The sequence below is a fragment of the Apiospora aurea genome (assembly GCF_038362705.1).
Source record: "Apiospora aurea strain CBS 24483 chromosome Unknown utg000003l_segment0_segment0, whole genome shotgun sequence".
NCBI classification, from domain to species: domain Eukaryota; kingdom Fungi; phylum Ascomycota; class Sordariomycetes; order Amphisphaeriales; family Apiosporaceae; genus Apiospora; species Apiospora aurea.
Genome location: NW_027117390.1, coordinates 2,721,422 through 2,740,418, shown reverse-complemented (window position 1 = coordinate 2,740,418; position 18,997 = coordinate 2,721,422). Strand labels below are relative to the sequence as shown.

General features: G+C 55.1%; 8 protein-coding genes across 8 annotated transcripts; 6 read left to right on the top strand and 2 right to left on the bottom strand.

Annotated features, from left to right (window-relative positions):
• Positions 1–687: 687 nt before the first annotated feature.
• PG986_004712 (uncharacterized protein) lies at positions 688–1,425 on the top strand (the record flags this gene model as incomplete). Its single annotated transcript, XM_066840934.1, has 1 exon — positions 688–1,425. The coding sequence occupies one exon, from the start codon at positions 688–690 to the stop codon at positions 1,423–1,425; it is 738 nt and encodes a 245-aa protein (XP_066703561.1).
• Positions 1,426–2,493: 1,068 nt separating this feature from the next.
• On the top strand, positions 2,494–7,016 carry PG986_004711 (uncharacterized protein; the record flags this gene model as incomplete). Its single annotated transcript, XM_066840933.1, has 15 exons — positions 2,494–2,508; positions 2,564–3,368; positions 3,422–3,474; positions 3,539–3,990; positions 4,036–4,091; positions 4,147–4,328; positions 4,383–4,588; positions 4,644–4,670; positions 4,728–5,106; positions 5,336–5,369; positions 5,555–5,710; positions 5,799–5,919; positions 5,976–6,067; positions 6,137–6,417; positions 6,732–7,016. The coding sequence occupies 15 exons, from the start codon at positions 2,494–2,496 to the stop codon at positions 7,014–7,016; spliced, it is 3,144 nt and encodes a 1,047-aa protein (XP_066703560.1).
• A 318-nt stretch (positions 7,017–7,334) lies between these two features.
• On the top strand, positions 7,335–7,967 carry PG986_004710 (uncharacterized protein; the record flags this gene model as incomplete). Its single annotated transcript, XM_066840932.1, has 1 exon — positions 7,335–7,967. One exon carries the CDS (start codon positions 7,335–7,337, stop codon positions 7,965–7,967), a length of 633 nt encoding a protein of 210 aa, XP_066703559.1.
• A 458-nt stretch (positions 7,968–8,425) lies between these two features.
• PG986_004709 (uncharacterized protein) lies at positions 8,426–9,709 on the bottom strand (the record flags this gene model as incomplete). The annotated part of the gene is made up of 1 exon (XM_066840931.1): positions 8,426–9,709. The coding sequence occupies one exon, from the start codon at positions 9,707–9,709 to the stop codon at positions 8,426–8,428; it is 1,284 nt and encodes a 427-aa protein (XP_066703558.1).
• Positions 9,710–10,290: 581 nt separating this feature from the next.
• On the top strand, positions 10,291–12,426 carry PG986_004708 (uncharacterized protein; the record flags this gene model as incomplete). The annotated part of the gene is made up of 3 exons (XM_066840930.1): positions 10,291–11,298; positions 11,388–11,677; positions 11,769–12,426. The coding sequence occupies 3 exons, from the start codon at positions 10,291–10,293 to the stop codon at positions 12,424–12,426; spliced, it is 1,956 nt and encodes a 651-aa protein (XP_066703557.1).
• Positions 12,427–13,264: 838 nt separating this feature from the next.
• On the top strand, positions 13,265–16,094 carry PG986_004707 (beta-glucosidase D; the record flags this gene model as incomplete). The annotated part of the gene is made up of 9 exons (XM_066840929.1): positions 13,265–13,466; positions 13,536–13,741; positions 13,840–13,868; positions 13,931–13,995; positions 14,058–14,096; positions 14,158–14,367; positions 14,444–14,673; positions 14,739–15,591; positions 15,661–16,094. 9 exons carry the CDS (start codon positions 13,265–13,267, stop codon positions 16,092–16,094), a joined length of 2,268 nt encoding a protein of 755 aa, XP_066703556.1.
• A 115-nt stretch (positions 16,095–16,209) lies between these two features.
• On the bottom strand, positions 16,210–17,229 carry PG986_004706 (uncharacterized protein; the record flags this gene model as incomplete). Its single annotated transcript, XM_066840928.1, has 1 exon — positions 16,210–17,229. One exon carries the CDS (start codon positions 17,227–17,229, stop codon positions 16,210–16,212), a length of 1,020 nt encoding a protein of 339 aa, XP_066703555.1.
• A 927-nt stretch (positions 17,230–18,156) lies between these two features.
• Positions 18,157–18,909, top strand: PG986_004705 (uncharacterized protein; the record flags this gene model as incomplete). Its single annotated transcript, XM_066840927.1, has 1 exon — positions 18,157–18,909. The coding sequence occupies one exon, from the start codon at positions 18,157–18,159 to the stop codon at positions 18,907–18,909; it is 753 nt and encodes a 250-aa protein (XP_066703554.1).
• Positions 18,910–18,997: the final 88 nt, after the last annotated feature.

Genomic DNA, 18,997 nt, shown 5'->3' with positions numbered 1-18,997 from the left:
AAAAGATCTTGGGGTTCGTCCCACGCTGTACCCTCAAACGACGGTGGAACTTCAGATGACCAATGAAGATCTGGAATCCACAGCTCTGCGATGCATATTGGGGCTCGAGCGAGTCAATGCCGAAGCTGGCGGATTGATGAGCTGTCTTGTGATGGATGGCGTACTAGGCACTGCGCTGCGTAAGCTGACAGGGTCGGCTGTGGCCGAGATTTGCGCGTGTAGTACCAAAACACCAGGCAAAAGTACTGTCTGTGGCTGGGGGGTGCGGCTTGCGTTAGCCGATGCCTAAACCAAAAGCGTGCGCCGAGGTCATGTGGCGTTCGACAGAAGCGAAACCACCCCGAAAAGGGACGCGAGAAACCCCCGAGGACTCAAGGCACCAGCACGAAGAGTAAGACGGACAATGCACTATGAACATTAGGACCTTTCAAGATCTGTATATATAATGGAACTTGCCGAGAGCAATTCTGGAAATAGAAATCGATCAACAGCCAGCTTCTTTGGTACTACCTAGATAACCGAAAACAATCCACTCCGCTCAATTGGCAATTGCCTGATCGGGATTGACGATACACCTCGTCGAATCCACAGCATCTACTTGACACATCCTAGGAAGACGAAACCCGTCCCCTCCACCGTATACCCCCTGTTCGATATATAGCTCCTTAAGATCCACCTCTATCCACTATGAGCAACGAGATCAAGACGGTCGCCTTCTTCGGCGCCAGCGGCGGAACCGGCCTCTCGGCCCTGAAGTACACCCTGAAAGCGGGTCACCGGTGCATCGCCCTCTGCCGGTACCCGGCCAAGCTCACCACCCTCTTCCCGTCCGAGACCACCCCGAACCTGCGCGTGGTAGAGGGCAATGCCAAGAATGCGGCCGACGTGACCAATTGCCTGCTGAAAGCCGACGGGACATCTCTCGTCGACGAGATCGTCTTCACAGTCGGCGCCAAGCCTATCCTGCACAAGCTAACCATCGACGACCCGTCAGTATGCAGGGTTGCCATGGCCTGCGTCCTGCAGGCCGTCGCGGACTTGCGCGCCAACCAGGGCGCGAGGGGCCGGCCGCATATTGTCGCGTGCAGCACCACGGGCCTCTCCAAGTATGGGCGCGACTATCCCATTGCCTTCTACCCTATCTACGGGTGGATGCTCAAGGTGCCGCACGAGGACAAGGAAGCGATGGAGGAATCTCTCAGGAACAGCGGCGAGACTTATACCATTGTGCGGCCCAGTCTGCTGACGGATGGCGAGAGCGACAAGGCCCTCCGGGTTGGGGTCGAGGATTACGAGAAGGGGCGCCTATCCGAGGCAATCGGGTACACCATCTCGAGAGAAGATACTGGGAAATGGATCGCGCAGTTTCTGCTGCTGCAGAAGGATGCGGGTTATTTGAACAAGGCAGTTATGGTCACATACTGAAGTCAATCTCTGGGAGTTATGGTAGGGGGGGGGGCGTTTTGATTTGGAAGGATTGTTTTGGGCAGGTCCGGTTGGAGGGGTTGGAATTTGGGGGTAACTTGAGGGGGTTTTGGCGCTGACCTAACGACCCCTAATTTTGCTTGTCTACAGCCCGCTCACACAGTTCGGTTCAATTTGGCCCAATACCACTCATGATAGACTATACAATCTGGTAACTATATCATTTAATTGCTCAAAAAGGGTTTCTTTTTCTTTATCCGATGTTCTTGTTGAACGATACTTGCATATTCAGGCTGGGGAGCATGTCGGACTCAGCCATGCAATGCAATTCGAGCTTACAGACCAATAGGAGAGCGACAGGGTAAACCTTCTGTAGCGCTCCTGCAACCGCGCGGATAGACTCTGGCGGCCACACCAACCTGCGCCAGCCACACAGGTCAAGTCGTCGGCTGTCGCTGAAAGCACTTTTGCACTGAGAACTATTGCCTTGTCTCGTTCGGGAACATCATGCGGTTTCTTGAGGTTAGGTGGACAACGAGTAACGGTTTCTGAGATGTCAGTCAAGGGCATTTGTTCCTTCCCGGACCCAAGAAGCCGGCACACCAATCATCAGATACGCTTGCTTATCGGGCGAGAAGTCCCGCTCGTTTAACCTCTGGGCGGTTTGCTGGTTGGCTCTGTTCTGCAGCCCCCTGACGCACGAATGAGACACTTATGCAGGATGCTCTATGCACACAGCCTCAAATTGGCAACAAACCGGCCAGAGGGTGCATCTGGAGAAACCTAGGGCGGCCAACACTGGCCAGCTGAAGTGATGTTGGTTCGATGCCTGCTCAGCCACACCCTGGAGAATGAGGGGAATATGAGGGAACCCTTCTTTTCACAGCTATAGATCCCCTTCGTACCCAAAAATTGCACACGATGCAATTCAATCTCACAGGCACTTTTACACGATTTGAAATTTCGACATCTAACACGAGAAACGCTGTTCCTTGTATGCGTTCAATCAACATTGGCGTCTTGGGGTTGCTTATCTAGCCTAGAATTCCTCTACCCATCCACTACGCAATGACTCAACTTGATGTAGGTAATACAAGAGTCTCTGCATCATCACACCACTAAGTTTAGGCATATGTAGACTTCCAGCTACAGTTTCACCTTCACTGCACCCCGACAGGGCGCGTCCGAGTCCTCCGATGGCATTCTCACACCCAGGAGCGGAAGTACACTGCCAACAAGTACCGAGGACAGAGACGCCCGGGAGCCTCACGGGAGGCCCCGGATCTTCTCGGGCGACGTCCTTCCCTCAATTGAACCTATACCCCACGATGCACCAAGAAGCCTTTCTTCTGGCACTACAAGCACTCATGCCCGCACACCTTCGTTGTCGCTCACTCCTCCCGCGTCGTCAGGAGGCTCCCAAGGACGCGCTCGGGTCTCACCCGGGCCGCGCGATGCACTTACTTCAGGGAACGATGCCGACCTTGGTAGCATCGATGTGCGACTCCAGGACTTGAGTATCGCCAGGCCTACTGCAAACTCTATGGGCATGTCTGAGCTCGCCGATGCTCTGAACCACATAAGCAATGGAGCCAGCAGTCGATCTGCGAGGTTGCTCACCCCGGAGGCTCAGCAATCAACGCCTGGAACGCCATTACCGCGAAGTGGTCGCCGAAGGCGGTCCAGCTCCAAGATCAACGTGGAGATTTACGATGTTCGGGATGAGAAAGCCCCGAATGATCGATTCAATGAGCCCACCTTTCAATCCGCCTTTCGCGATGCTCGAAGACTCATGTCTGACCTGGAGGACACGTTGGCGAGCAGTTCGCTGCATATTGACCCGGACTCGACCATGAAGCGCTTGCATCAAGAAGCGAAGACGTTGTCGACTTTTCATTGCCCGCCTAGCCGCACCGTCGGGTTTGTGGGCGACTCGGGCGTTGGTTAGTTCCGCTTCGTCGGTGGCCGTGGATTTCGCTGACCAGGTTGATTGCAGGAAAGAGCAGTCTGTTGAACTCCCTGTTGGATTGCCGGGGTCTTGCACGTGCAGTAAGTATGGCCCAATGCACCCGGAAATCGAAATCGTAAGAGACTGATTGAAAGTATTCGACAGAGCAACGGAGGCGCCGCCTGTACCTGCGTCGCGACTGAGTACCATTTCCACGACAGAGATGATTTCATCGTGGAGGTACACCGCTTCACACGGGATGAGGTCGAAGATCAGCTGGCGCGCCTGCTACAAGCGTACCGGAACTTCCACCTGAACGAGCTGACACTGGTGGGGGAGGAACGGGAGCACTACGAGGAAATGGCCAAGGTCGCTCAGCACACCTTCGAAGTCATGTTCCGCGATCACTTCCGCAACGGGTTTCGCCTTACACGGACGACGGACACGGAAGGCCTCGAGATGCTCTACGGTTGGCTAAGTGAGGTATCCCCATCGTTCGAGGATGCATCTCACACCACGCACAACATAGAGGATTGTTCGAATCTTGTTGCACGGCTCACTTCGGAGCAAGTGCAGGCTGATGGCCCTGCCGAGTGGCCGTTCATCAGGAAGATCAAGTAAGTTAGCTGGACTCAAGCAAAGCCAAAGGCTAACTCCATTAGTGTCTACCTGAATGCGCAGATCTTGAGCAAGGGGCTGATTTTGGTGGATCTACCTGGTAAGTTATCAAGCGACGAACTTCTATCAAGTACTCTCAACTCTGATTCTTCCAGGCCTCCGTGATCTCAACGCCGCACGACGTCATATAACTGAACGATACATGATCGAATGCAACGAAATCTTCGCAGTTTGCATTGAGGGACGTGCGATCACCGATGAAGGTGTCATGAATGTCATTGAGCTTGCCAAGAAGGCGAAGCTCAGCAATGTCGGGATAATCTGCACCAGGTCAGACGTAAGGTTCTCCCCGTACATGCTCCAGTGTCAACACGCGCCTTACATAGCACAGGATATCAAATCTGAAGAGGCCATCAGGGACTGGAAAGGAGAGAAAGCAAGAACGATCAAGCAAAAGTCCGACGCTGCCGAGATTGCCCGTCTAAGTATCCGCGACATCGAGAAAGAGCAACAAGAGTATGATGTGTCTGATGAGGAGTTGAGTGACGGAGAGAAGGATGAGCAACTGCGTCTCGGTAGAGAACTGAGGAAAGCCAAGTACGTAGCACCCTATCTGTTACCACCCGGGTTCGCACTAACACCCAGACCCTAGGGCCGAGTACACTGATCGGCAATACGAGTAAGTACATGTGCGAGGTACAGCCCAAAGAAGCCATATACTAACCAAATCGCCCAGGTTGAAACACTATTTGATGACCTGCCGCAACGAGATCACCAAATCCAAGCTCAGGAACAATTACCAAGATCGGGTACCGAACCACCAGTTGAAGGTATTCTGCGTCAGCAACACCGAGTACTGGGATAACCGGAACGAGCCCAAAGCCGAAGCTCTCCGCCATTTACAGCTGAGCGGCATCCTCTCCGTTAGAGAGCACTGTATGGAGATGGTCTCGGAAAGCCAGCGGCGGATGGCCGAGCACTACATGAAGCACAGCATCCCAGCCCTTGTTCACGATGTCGATCTTTGGGTCCAGTCTGGTCTCGGCACCATGACTGCAGAGAGAAAGCAGAATATCAGAGACGCCTTGAATACGCTGGAGGGTAGATTGAAACGGGTATGAGATTGATTGCGTGTACCCAATACTAGCACCAGTGCCTGACACAGAAATAACAGGACTTATGGGGAAGATCGAGTGTGACCAATGAGATTTCTTCATCAACAAGGAATAGTTTTAGAAGTCGCATCTACACCCCCGGCAGTAAGTCTTCCCTAACATCCCACCTAGAAAAGTCTGGACTAACTCATCTCTCTTCCGCAGGAGATAAGATCACTTCATGGAGTAGGCACGCGACGGAGGCCAGCTTCGATTGGTCAGGTGTAAGTGTCCCGTCCCAAGACGCAGTTTGGCTGATTCAACCACTGACACAAACATCAAACCGGCAGTGGCATCACTGTAAGCAACCTCCAGGGCTGAAGCATGAATATGTTGAGACAGACGTACTAATAAAGCTAAGCAACGTACTCGGCATTTTGTCGAAACTATGGCGACTACTGCACCCCAGCAGTTGGCAGCCACGACTGGAACGAGGAAGCCATCGCGGCCATGGTAGGAGACTTGACGCCGCGGTGGTCGCAACTCTGTGACTCTGTCGAGCAAAGCCATGAGCGGCTTATCACCCAAGTTGAGGAGCTCATGACTTGGGCAACGGAATATCTAGGTAAGGGGAGAAATTAGCCATTTGGGGTTTGACCGGCGTTGAATCGTCGACTTGAGCTTCTGAAGCCCAACTTACTGACTCGGGTCAGATACTGAACTGGGTGATTCTTCCCCTTCGATTTTGGCTCTCAGGCAAGCCATCGAGGCACGACAATGCCTCTTGGAGAGAGACATGGACACTGTGTGTGAAGAGTCATTGAAATCTATGGAGTAAGTCTTCCAATCCTCTTGTCGATCCACATGAGATACAAACTGACATGGTGTAGTGCCCTAAGAGTAGATGCACTATCAGGCATCAGGTCGTCCTTCATGGGGCAGTCGATGGAAGCGGCCTACAGAAGCTGCATTGCTGAATGTGGTAAGCAGACCAAGGTTCCAAAGGCTTGAAGTGCTTAATTAGACTAATCATTTGGTGGGGTTCTGACAGGCAGGGGCAGCGACTCCCGACGGAAAGCCAACGTCAACCGCGTGGTGAGACGGGACACGCTGTTCAAAGACCTGCTGAGCCAATTCAAGGGCAGCTTCGCCCAGATCGCCGACAAGCTCCAGGAAGACTTGCAGAACACGATTTCGCTGCATCTCGAAAGTGTAAAGAGCACGCTGGACATGGTCCGCAGCGAGAATGTGGCGTTGGAGAGCGAGAGGGATCCCGACTTCAGAGCGCGGGTGCAGCAACAAGTTGAACTGGCGAACATCGAGATAAAGCGGGTACACGAGCTAGCAAGCCTTTGAGGTCTGGGCAGGGCGATGAGGTCTGGTGTATTGACCATCTTTGTTTCATTCGTTTCCTCTGTTGCTTGGGTAGTACTGCAAAGTGTGGTTTTACAATGGCCCCGAACGCCATTTGCGTTCATGGTACAATCGTCTCGTTATAAAAAGCCACTTTCAACTGCACCGGCAGGCAAATGAGCAACTCAAGCTCTGTGCTTCGGTCGGCGGTGTTCCGGAGTTTACAAACCCTAAGCTACACCGCATTCTGAGAGGGTGTAGATGACGGCCTTAGAGGACCACTGCCATCATAGCCTAGACCTCCGGCGTGCCACGAGCGCTTGTCGCACGACTCGCCGCCATATGTCTCAAGACTCAGCTCTCGACCCCCTTTTAAGCCCTCAGCTGGTACACCCAGCGTCAGGATCGGTGAAACAGGACAAGTCACTGCCCTGCGATCGATCCCAGACTTCCCTCCATCCTTCTATCGCCGAGCTCGCCAGGAACGAGATCGACGCGATGATCCTCTGTGGAAGTTTATAGCACCCGAGGCTTCCGGAGGCAGCGGGATAGAGGCGGACGACAAAGCAGGAGGATGAAGGTCTAGACCGGAAATCTCGATGGGTGATGGAGACAGACGTAGGTCGTGTCACGAGCTTTCTAAATTAGATGCAATCTAGATGCCCTCTACCAACGGCATCGTGAAAACGCCGATGCCCAGGAATGCGTATAAAAAGCCAGGTGATTCCCTCCCTCCACAAGATAGTCACAATGTCCATCTAGCATCATCGAAACTCGGGCAACAAACACCATCCATTGGATTCCTACCAGCAACTTCATCCACCTCTGAGCTAGCACAACCTCGCCGGCCTTCTCACTCAAGTCTTACATCAAACCTCACACCGCCAGCCACCAACATGCGCTTCAACAACAACAACAACCTCCTGGCCTTTGCCGGCGCCATGGGCAGTCTATCCTCCACGGTCCTCGCCGCCCCCGCCCCCGACGTGGTGGTCGATCCGCGACAAATCTCCTTCGAGGGGAGCTTCATCGACGACTTCGCCTTCCCAGGCGGCAGCGCCAGCATCCGCGTGCGCATCTACCGCGACGACAACGGCGCCGCCGCCCCGAACCCCATCACCGCCGTTCCCATCCCCACCCTCACGACCCTCCTCCCTCCCAAGCCGACCCTCTGCACCGCGCTCGAGCAGGACGCCTGCCTGCCGGGCAACGTCCCCAGCCGCTCCCTGTGCGGGTACCTGCAGCAGCAGCTCCTCCTCTCGGCGGCGAGCCCGGTCCCCGGCAGCGGCAACTCGGTCTGCATCGCCGAGGTGGTCCAGGGCGCCGCGGCCTCGTACTGCTGCGCGCACACGAGCCAGCGCGTCGCGGGACTCACGTACGGCGACTTGTTGCTACCGACGACGAGGTTGAACAACCAGTGCGTCGTGCCGCCCAATTCGCAGCAGGGCAAGATCAAGAACCTCAGCCTCGTCCAGCGCAACGCGTGCGTCAACTTCTGCTTGGACAATAAGCCGACCGGCTGTACCTAAACTGGATGGAGCGGAGGAAGGGAGGAAGGAGGAGGGCCGGAAATGCTGGTTTCGGATTCTGGTACAGGATACCAGGATTATTGCCAGTGCCGAGGAGAAGGTGACTGGATCTCATCGCTCGTTTCAGATCTATTACACACTGGCTAGGGCAAGGGCTTTTAGCATCGCAGTTTTCCCAACCCCTTGTATCAGATGTGTTATTCGCTTAGGAGGATCCCGTAATTATCTTTAATACGCAATCCAAAGGGGTGTTGCACCCGAATCAAAGAAATCTATTCAAATTGCACCTCTAGGTAGCTGCTTATTGACTTATCTGACACCAGTTCCGTTCTGATATACCTATCAAGTTTTACCTATCGAAACGGTGGAGTAGGAGGGTAAACATGACGTAGCTACAAAACCCAACAACTTATATCGTGGCGACCCATCCTAGCCACTCTTCATGACCAATACATCTCCTAGCATCCCAACCCCGCTGGCACCACCGTCCTATTAACCGGATTCCCTGCTTCCAACGCCCCCGCGAGATCGTCAGCCCCGGGCGGGTAGATCAGCGTCTCGTTGATCCATCGCTTGAGCGGCTTAGCCGCAGCGCCCGACAGCGCCACCACGGCCTCGTCGCCCGAGCCGGCCGCGAAGATGGCGTCGTCGCGCCCCAGGTCCAGGACGGTCCCCAGCATGACCTGGCTGTACCGCAGCGCCGGCAGCCCCAGCAGGTCCGCGGCGGCGTTGTGGCCGGCGTAGCGGCCCATGGGCATGGCGTGCTGGCACGACATTTTGGTGTACTGGGCCTCGGACGCCACGGTGTTGAGATCGTCGTCATCGCCTTCGTCGGTACGCGCACAGGCGGTGTCGCCTGCAGCGTAGATGGTCTTGGCCTGGGGGCAGCGAAGGTGGGCGTCTACCATCAGGCGGCCGAATCTATCCTTGTCCCCTGGGATTTGTCGCGTCAGGGGCGCCGCGACGGTGCCGGCCGTCCAAATAGGGGTCAACGTCTCGATGCGCTCGCCGGTGCTGGTAGTCACGCCGCCCGCGTCAATGCCGGTGATGGCGGTGTTCAGCTTGACCTCTACGCCGAGACGGTTTAGTGTCTTGAGGACAAGGGGCCGCATGCTGGATGGGAGATCAGGTCCGACGACGTGGGCGCGCTCAATAACGATGACGCGCGTCTTGGCTTCGAAGCCAGTGATCTTGGCCAGGCGTCCGGGCAGCTCAGCGGCTAGCTCGAGGCCGGTGTAGCCGCCGCCGCAGACTACTACGGTGTTGCGGGCGGAGGTCGCCTGGATTGACGGCAGGTTCTTGAGGTGGGCTTCTAGCTGGACAGCCCTTTCCAGGTGATCGACTGCAAAGGTATGCTCCTTCAGCCCGGGCACACCTGCAGGCAGTACGTTATCGCCGCCGGCGGCGAGAATGAGGCGGTCGTAGGAGAGGGTGGAGCGCAGTCCTGCCGCATTCACAGTGACCTGCTGGTTCTCAACGTTGATGGATTCGACGCTGCCCTGTACGAATCGCACCCCGGTGGTCTTGAAGAGCTCGAAAAGGGGCGCGCTCATGGCGGCGACGTTCTCCTCGTAGAGTCGTGGGCGCACCACCAGCTTGTCGTCGGGTGCGATGACGGCCACTTCAATGTCTTCCGCTGGTTCGGGTGTTTGCTGAAGAGTTATGTTGATGAGGCGCTTAGCGGCGAGGGCGCTCATCAGGCCGGCAAAGCCAGCTCCAACTATGATGATTCTCTTGGCCATGTTAACAGTCTGACGCTGCCGTTCCGATGTTGGTAGTGGTTGTAATTGCTAGTCTGGCTCTATTCGATCTATTTGCTGTGACATGGTCGCGTCGCGGCCTGCTTTTTAATACCGTGAACCATTACCATTGACATGGTATGGAATTGGAAGGATGTGTGATACGCTGTGCAGCATCTCCAGTGCGGCGCTGAATCCGGGAACTCGTTTATTCGGGAAGACCGTCGAGTGTGGGATTTGAATGGGTCGGGTGGTTTGACGCCCTGTAGCAGGGGGCATTACAGGTGCATTGCCGCCCGTGTCTTCCCGCGGAGAGGTGCTGCAGAACTGTGCTTTAGTGCTGACGTGGGCTGCAATAAGGCACGCCTTGCAAAATTCGTCGGTTACCCGCTAAACGGTTCCCCGAGTACCCGAGTCGACGTGCTGACTAACCCCCAAAACCCGCCTAAAGACAGTCTAGCCCCCGCTTAAAACCAGGACGTTACTCAGGGGTTTAGTGGCCACGACGAGTTCCCGGCCGCTCCATTCGTCTATCCCTTCGTCAATCCGCCACCCCATTCTGGGACACAGCAGCGAAATTCACGATGAGCACCACACCTGGATCGGGTAGTTCGCGGAAAGCCAGTGGGCCGCGAGTGGTATTGGCCTGCATCCAATGTCGCGAGCGGCACGTGCGATGCAGCGCCGAACAGCCCCAATGCCGCCGGTGCGTTGCCGATGGGAAATCATGTCGCTATGCCAAATCGCGGAGAGGTGGGCTCGACCGGGCCGCGCTAGAAGCACGACGTAGGCGTCTCGAGGCAGAGTCCGCCAAAGAAGCAACTACCTCGTCACCATCAATCGCCGACTCGGATCAGTCACGAGATGGAACAGCCGGAGCTCCTCGCCAAGATCGGAGCGAGGAGCCCGACTGGTTGCGGATGTTTGTGGAGACGCCATCAAGTCAGCCGCCGCAATCCGAGGTCAACTACAACGCCGCGTCCGGCATGTGCACCAATGGCTCTTCGAGTTCAAGCTGCCACCCGGAATCCACAACAGCAACAACAGCATCTGTGTTCCCAGACGCAAATCTCGACACATACTATCTTCATTTCCACAGGTTTCATCCATGTGTGGTCCCCAAGCCCGCTTTAGAACGTCTAGCCAAGGACCCAAGCTTACTAGAGAAACTACATCCCCTGGTTTCTGTAATGAAGTATGTCGGCTCGCTTTTCCGTTCTCATTCTAGGTCGAAAGAAGTAGTGCTTCCTCCGCCCATCATACCTCCAAGCTCAACATCCTGCCCCTTCATGGTGCAGTACCACCTCCTCTACTCCGTAGCGCTGTACTGGACCGACGAGAAGTCCAGGGCGCACGAGCAGCTCAACGCTGCGATAGATATGGCAGTGGAGCTAGGTATGCATCATCGGTCTTTTGCTGCCGAGCATGGTGCCGGGGACGCTGTTCTAGAAGAGAGCTTCCGAAGGACCTGGTGGCAGCTGCTCAGCGTCGAGGCCTCGACGGCGGCAACTGATAGGAGCTTCGCTTTCCGTGTCTGCGAGATTGCGACAACAGTTGACCTCCCGTGCGAGGAGGACGAGTATGAGTCCGGGGTAAGTACACCCCCTTTGTTGATACCCCTGTTTGCATGTTTTTGTACCCCCGTACCACATGCAGTAGCCTATACTTACCTCCTTAACAGAAAATACCGACGCCCCGGACGTGGGATGATTACTCCACCCGGGAACTTGAGACAGATGGTCCGGGTTACTCCTCCTTTGCCCACCTCGTAGGTGCCTACCGCAGTATTACCTCGGTACTTAAGTCCATCCCACCCTTGACCAAGCCGCAGGGATCCGCAATGGTCATACAGGAGTTTGACACCGTCATAGACGGATGGCTTCGCCTCCTTCCCGAGTCAAAACGGGAAGTCATGTCGGAGAGCGGAGAGATAGACGAGCTCATGTTCCAGGCACATATGCTTGTCCACACGTATGTAACTCACCATTACTCTCTCATTTCATCTCTCGGTCTATTAGACTATTGTAAGGGTTTGGGCCTATCCCACTGACACGCATGTAAGCGCCGCCCTCACAGTGCATCGCCCCTTTTCCAAACTACTCTTCCACCCCCTCGAGACCATGTCCAGCTGCACCACCTACCCCTCCGACGAGCATATCGCCAAAGAATCCCTCATCGTCCACACAACGCGGTGCCTGCGCGCCATCGAGGCGCAGGTCCGGCTCCTGGCCTTGCCCGCCGAACGCTTCAGCCACACGCCCTTCATCGTCTGCATGGTGACGACGGGTGCAATCCCGCTGCTCTCGGCGTGCCGCACCATATTCTCCGGTGAGAAGCTCGCCGTCGGCCGCAACCAGCTGCGCCTCATTATCGGCTGTCTCAAGGCCCTCGCCGAGACGTGGCCGAGGGCGGCGAGGTATGTGCGGGAGATCCAGGAGCTGGCTCGGCTTCTTCTGGCAGTACCAACGGCAAAATCAACACCTACACCAGCATCAGACTCAAGACAGGCTGCGGCGGACAGTGGAGCGGTATCGTCGGGGCAGGATGAATCACCTATCAGTCAAGCCATTTTGCCTCCAACTGGGGTGATACCGGACGTCGATAACGAGTGGTCATCGGCCGACATAATGGCTGCCATCTCATCCATGCCCACAATTGGCGCTGGATGGAATCTTAATGACTTGTCATCTGGTATATCTCCATGGTGGCCGAGCTGCTGATAGAGTACCGCGCAGCTACATTGGACTTGAGCTCTGCAAGGTCTTTTCTCGCCCACTACTCTGCTCTAAACATACCCTCAACGGCCAATGATGCAGTCATGGTGTTATTCAGTAATTTACCTTCCTTATCAACCTGAGACGCTCCTTGTTGATAGACTTGCGCTATAACTGACATGTTAGAAGCCGGGACATCCATGAGGTCATCACCGGGGGTTACATCATGCTCTTGCTTGCGCCGAGGCCGAATGTAACCCCCAGGTGCACGAGAACGTCGCGGGGTTCCCATTTTACCCCATATTCCTGCACGGCTGAGTTGATCCCTCATGGCATCGCCAGCATGACTTGCCCTTCCGGTAAGTGGCGGCCAAGCATGTGCATTCGATGAGCAGTTGCATTATTCGTTTAAAGGGGGCTCGGAAACTGAGCCCCATGGATAAAACTCGGCTCCCACCGCAAGCGTGCATAAATGTACACCGAGTAACTGCCGAAGATCGTCGTGACTCTTCCTTTGGTGGAATAACTAACAAATACTACGTCTAGCCGGGTAAAATAATCAGCAAATACTCACGAAGTCCGACTAGTTCTGGCCACTGGACATGATGGTTCTCCGCATCTCGGATCTCATATTACCCCGAGTCTTGTGTAGCTGCGTAGTGTGCCTCAGGATCCAGATCTATGGCCAGTGACGTAGGATGTAAGCTGTGAGGGCAGCTATAAAGGGTCCCCCCCAAAAGTCTTTCAACCTCGCTTGAGGCCGGGAGGCACGAACATGCTTCCTGCTCCTCGTGATCTCTTCTTTCGAGGCATCACAAGGCTACAGTGTCATATACTCTATAAAATGGCGTTTCGCTGTTTCCTCCTTGCCATCGCTCTTCTTGGGCTTCCCGCCCATGTCTTCGGCCAACAACCTTACAATGACTGGGCAAAGGCGTACGCAAAAGCCGAGGAGCTTGTCAGCTCCTGGACGCGCTACCAAGCAGCCAATGTTTCAGTCTTTGATGGGACTGCGCCGGGCCGCGTGCCCTTCACTGCCAAAGACGGTACGCCGGATCAATCCCCAACTTTTCAGGACCCCGGTTTCGTCTAACGACGTATGCGTTGCTCGATAGGCCCCATGGGCTTGAACGGAGGCCGTGGGGTCTCAGGATGGATCGCCGCCCAGACGCTCGCAGCTTCCTGGGCTCCCGAGCTCATCGAGGAGCAGTACGGCGCGATGGCTCGCGAGTTCCGGAGCAAGGGGTACAGCATGCAGTTAGGCCCTGTTACCGGACCCATGGGTCGAAGCCCTCTAGGCGGTCGAAACTTCGAGTCTTTTGTAAGCCCGCCGGCAGGAAAGTGCTGAACTACGTCTATTGGATGCTTCAGTCTGTAATATGTTCCATAGGAGGTACCTTTGCTAATTTGCATCTGTAGGGATCCGACCCGTTTCTAGGAGGAAGGATGTATGGGCTTCCCCTCTGGTCTGTGGAACGGGGCGCCAGGCATTCTAACCAATATGTCTTAGGTTCGGTGCGGCCATCAAAGGTATACAACGCCAGGATGTCATCGCCTGTGGCAAGCACTTCGTTGGTAGGCATATACAGATCAAGAGGCCCATGGCGAAGCCCGCAGAGCTAATAATTGTGATACAGGTAATGAGCAGGAGACGAACCGGACCAGGCAGTTAGGCTGTAAGTTTATTCCCAGTGGAAACTGATTGATAAGGGGCTTGTGAACTGACCTCACCCCCAGTCGGAGATGGCTCTCCCGACGGTACCGATCGATCATCCACCAATATGGATGACCGTACCCTTCACGAACTGTACTTATGGCCCTGGGTCGATGGTATCGTTAATGGTTTGGGCTCGGTCATGTGCGTCATGAACCGCGTGAACGGCACGGGCGGCTGCGAGAATGACTATACGCTGAACCAAGTTCTCAAGAAGGAGGTTGGGTTCAAGGGTAAGTTTTCGTCTTCTTCATCCCCCCCACCCCAGTCCATCCTTTTATCTCAGCGACTAACTCATTTCGCGGACAGGTATGGTTATCCCCGATGCCACAGCCCCAATTAACCGCACCGCCGCCCTCGCCCACGGTCTGGACTGGAACTCCGGCCTCAACCTCGCCGACATCTCGGCCCTGATCGAAGACGGCACGATTCCCGAGGAAGTAATGCGGGACCACGCCATCCGCGTTGTCGCGACCCAGCTCAACTACAACCTACCCCAAGACGAGTACCCCGACCCCGCTACCACCGTCAATCTCAACGTGCGCGAACCCGAGAGCGCCCCCTCATCCGCTCCGCAGGGGCCAAATCCATCGTCCTCCTCAAGAACACAAACGGCGCCCTCCCCCTGAGCAACGTCACCTCGATAAGCGTCTTCGGCCTCGACGTCGCCCAGGCCGTCATCGGCCCCGCCATGGTCCCCAACGTCTACGACTACCAGGGCGAGACCTACGCCGGCCACCTCGCGTCCGGCGGCGGCAGCGGCGCGACGCCGATGCCGTACCTCGTGGATCCGCTGACTGCGCTCTCGGCGCGGGCCGCGGACGGGAACGGCTTTGAGGTGCGGCATATCGTGTCGGATAACTACACCGTACTACCTTCCGGGGACGTGAAGCCAGGCGGCGGTCCGCTCGACTCGGTCTCCGGGTTCGCGTCGGGGTCGCAGTACTGCATGGTGTTTCTCAACGCGTTTGCAAAGGAGGGCGCCGACCGGCTCACTCTGGCTGATGAGACGGGGGATAAACTTGTTAATGACGTGGCGGGGTATTGTGCCAACACCATCGTGGTTTTGAATAATGCCGGTATCCGGCTTGTTGATGCTTGGATTGAGCATCCAAATGTGACGGTAAGTCTTGTTTCTTTCGGAGTTGTTCTGGTTGAAGCGGAGTCAGTTCGGGCGGGATACAAATGCGCGTCTGCTGCTGACATTTTCCTCACACAGGCCGTCCTGAATGCCGGCGCTCTCGGGCAAGAAAGTGGCAACGCCATCATGGACGTCATCTTCGGCGACGTCAACCCATCCGGCAAGCTGGTCTACACCATCGCTAAGAAGCTGGAAGACTACAACGGGGAGATCTGCCCGTGCTGCGATTGCGACTACACCGAAGGCCTGTACACCGACTACCGCCACTTCGACCAGGCCGGCATCGAACCTCGATATGAATTTGGGTATGGTTTGTGTAAGTGTCTTACATACTTCTCATTACATTGTAGCGCCGGCTGATAAGCCCCGTCTCTTAACTACTTAGCGTACACCAACTTCACCTACGGCACCCTCGAAATCTCCAAGCAGTCGAGCGATAGCGAACCCCTGTCCGCTTACACCACCGACGAGACTGCCGACGGCGGCCCCGCGGACCTCTTCGATGAGCTCGTGACCCTGACCGCAGTTCTCACCAACAGCGGCTCCGTCGCAGGCGCCGAGGTGGCTCAGCTGTACCTAGGCTTCCCCGAGAGCGCCAAGAACCCCGTTCGACAGCTGCGGGGCTTCCGCAAAATCTTGCTGGACCCGGCAGAGACACAGACTGTCACGTTCAGCCTGCAGAGGCGGGACTTCAGTATTTGGGACACCGTGGCGCAGAAGTGGAAGATTGAGGCCGGGACTTATACGGCGCAGCTTGGGAGGAGCAGTCGGGATATTGCTTCGGAGGTGGAATTCCAGTTGGCTACTACGGATGCTTGATTGAGGATTTCGTTGTCTTGTACATGTATTGATGCAAGGAACAGGAGGAAAGTCTAGCTCGTTGAATCGCTTCCATGCCCGCTTTGCAAGTGAGGTAAATACCAATGGGGCGGATTCAAGTAGGGCAAATACAGATGTATCGGGACATCCGGCTCATGCGGCTCCAAAACACCCTCCTAGCCATTTCCGCGTGCCTCTCGGCCAAGAGCGCTTGCCTCCGCTTCTCGCGCTCCTCCACCCAGTAGCCCCAGTCCGGATTTTCCAGTGTCTCCGTGTGCCTTTCCATCCAACTCTCGACCTTCCGACTAATCGCTTCGTCCCCATGGCGCTCGTGGAAATCCGCGAGATCCTCCAGGACCTGCTGGCTGAGGCCGTGGTCCACCCTCCGTATGCTAGCTTGCAGCTGTGCCTCCTGCGCGGCCAGCAGATCGCCCTTCTCGGCTCGGAGGACCAGCCAGTCCAGGTACGTCTCGCCGGGCCTGTACTGGATCTGGTTCTCCGTGCCCAGACGCCCCATGTGATACTGGCGCTCATCCTCGATCCAGATGTGGTTCATAATCTCGTGATTCACCATCAATTTGTTGTAATACCCGGGCCGGGCCATGGGCTCCCATTGGTGGAGTAAGTTGTCGGCACAGATGATGGTGCTGCGCAGGTCCATCAGCCAGGGGTGCAGCGCCGAAAGGTAGTCGTCCACCGTGACGAACCCCGCTTCCGCGCCCGTGTTCGAAGACGGTTCGACCGTCAACTTCCAATTCTTCATCGGCCGGTCTTCGACGTAGTACATGTGCTCCACCTCGCTCCAGTAATCCTCCCAAATTTCCAGCGCGTCGATCTGAACCGTGATGGAGCTGATCTTGGGCTCGGTAAGAGGCGCCGCGGCAATTGGGTGAGGGGTGGTGGAGGTGGTGGCTGCACTTCCACCACCACCGTCTGCGGCGTTGGCCATTGTCTCGTGGATGATGATGTACGGTTCACGTTGGAAATAGCCCTTCTCGCGCCAGTCTGCCCGCATTACAGACACGGCGTCGGCCAGGGGGTCTTGTAGCTCCCAATAGAGCCTCGCCGCCTCGGGTGTGAGACGTGGGCGTTGGCCCGTTTTGAAGAGCTCCTCGAATGATGGGAAAACGGACATGCTGACTGTGCTGAGTGGAAAGATAGTAGGCGACGAGATGATGTATATAGTTGTGAGGAGGCAACGGCTTTACATTTAAAGACCAATATCGGGAATGGGAAAAGGGCCGATTGGGTCAAAAAGATGCCACGATCCCCATAGAATGCGCTGGTGCCTGGTGCCAGCGGGGCGTATACCCTGGCCAGCTCTTTAAATCGGACGATCAAGCCCCCTCGAAATGAGAGTATGAATCTGGCGCGGATATGTTCGGCGAGTCGCAACTGTTCTCCATTGGAAAGGTTGACGGTGCCTATGGCAGTATGTTTCTCATTTTAATGTCATTATAAAAGCTACCACAGATGTTTGGTTGTGTATGTTTAACAACGACATCAAACCAGGTCTGGGTAGTATCTTGCACAGGGTAATATGCATCCTGGTTATGATAATTGTCAGCCTGGGGAGCACTCATTCAAACGCTACCCAGAGATCATGTTAACCCCCTATCCCTTGCGAATCAACGTGTCGGCGCAACAGTAGAACAGTGGTCTGGGTATCATTAGATGTAGATGTGACATGTAGCAGAGAAAAGTCATGGGTCTTCTTTCCGGGCGCCACAGAAAGATTGCAAGATTCTCAGACATCCGCTACTCTGTTTCAAGCTTTCTAAAACTTTCTGTCACGGGTGATAGACAATAGCCTTAAACTCCAGTCCCAAGGAAATGATTCCATCCTTTCTTTGTTCGCAAGAAGTCTATCATCCATCCAATGTGATAATGCATTAGCTGAATTGTGTTACAAAACAACAACACTGTTCAGAATCCCCTTTGTTCTAATAGCCTGATGTGCACACGATTGAAAATCAATTAATGCCAGTATAAGAGCGTCAGAAATCCACTTACTGGTTGGGAGAATAGTGTATTATTGAGTCTTCTAGGAACCGTCAGTAAAATGTCAGAATTCCACATTTGTTATGGCGTGGGTGTCGGGTTCCAAACCAGAATCGCTGGTTCGGAGCTGCCCTCCGTCCCGCCTACAAGTGAGGCTCAAGTTTCCCAAGCCATCAGCTCGCGGTTTCAGCTGGATCTCAAATTCAGCACAAACCTATTGGGTGGAGGCCAACGAACTTCCTACCCAATGCAGCAGTGCTTCGGTCTGGACTCAGAGGAGGCACTGGGTGACGACGAAACCCTTTTTGGCCTCATCAATGCCAACTTCGTCCTGACAGAGGTTCTGCCTCCCATGAATACTATCGTGCAAGATTCAGAGACCACCCAAATAACCGAGAAGACGCGCAATTGGCATCCTATCATACTTATGGATGGGCTACACCATGTTCACGTCGAAAGCGGCTATGACGTCCTGCTGGAGCGACAATCTACCGACTTTGCCACGGACGCGAAAGAGTTCTTACATGAAATGTCAGAAGCTGTAGATAATTCAGAGGGCGAAGAGTTTATTTCGGAAGTGAGAACCTTGCTCCTCGATCTTGTCGTGTCTGCCACTGGAGGTGCTAAACCGGAGTGTGGAAACGAATGGATCGGCGACTTGAACGATTGCTTGGATAGGATCAACGAGACGGATTACGTCGAGGCTTTCGGTGGGGCATTGGAGGAGCTTCAAGGCCGGTGCTTGGAGCACCAAAGATCCAGAGGTGGTCGTCGTCAAGGGACAGAGCTGCAGAGATGGGGAACATTGCCTTAGGTTTGCTTGCCAAAATACCTAGTAATATAAGGCTTGAGAGTCGGGACTCTGGACGGTTTTGTTAGCTATGACAGGGCCGGGCAATTAC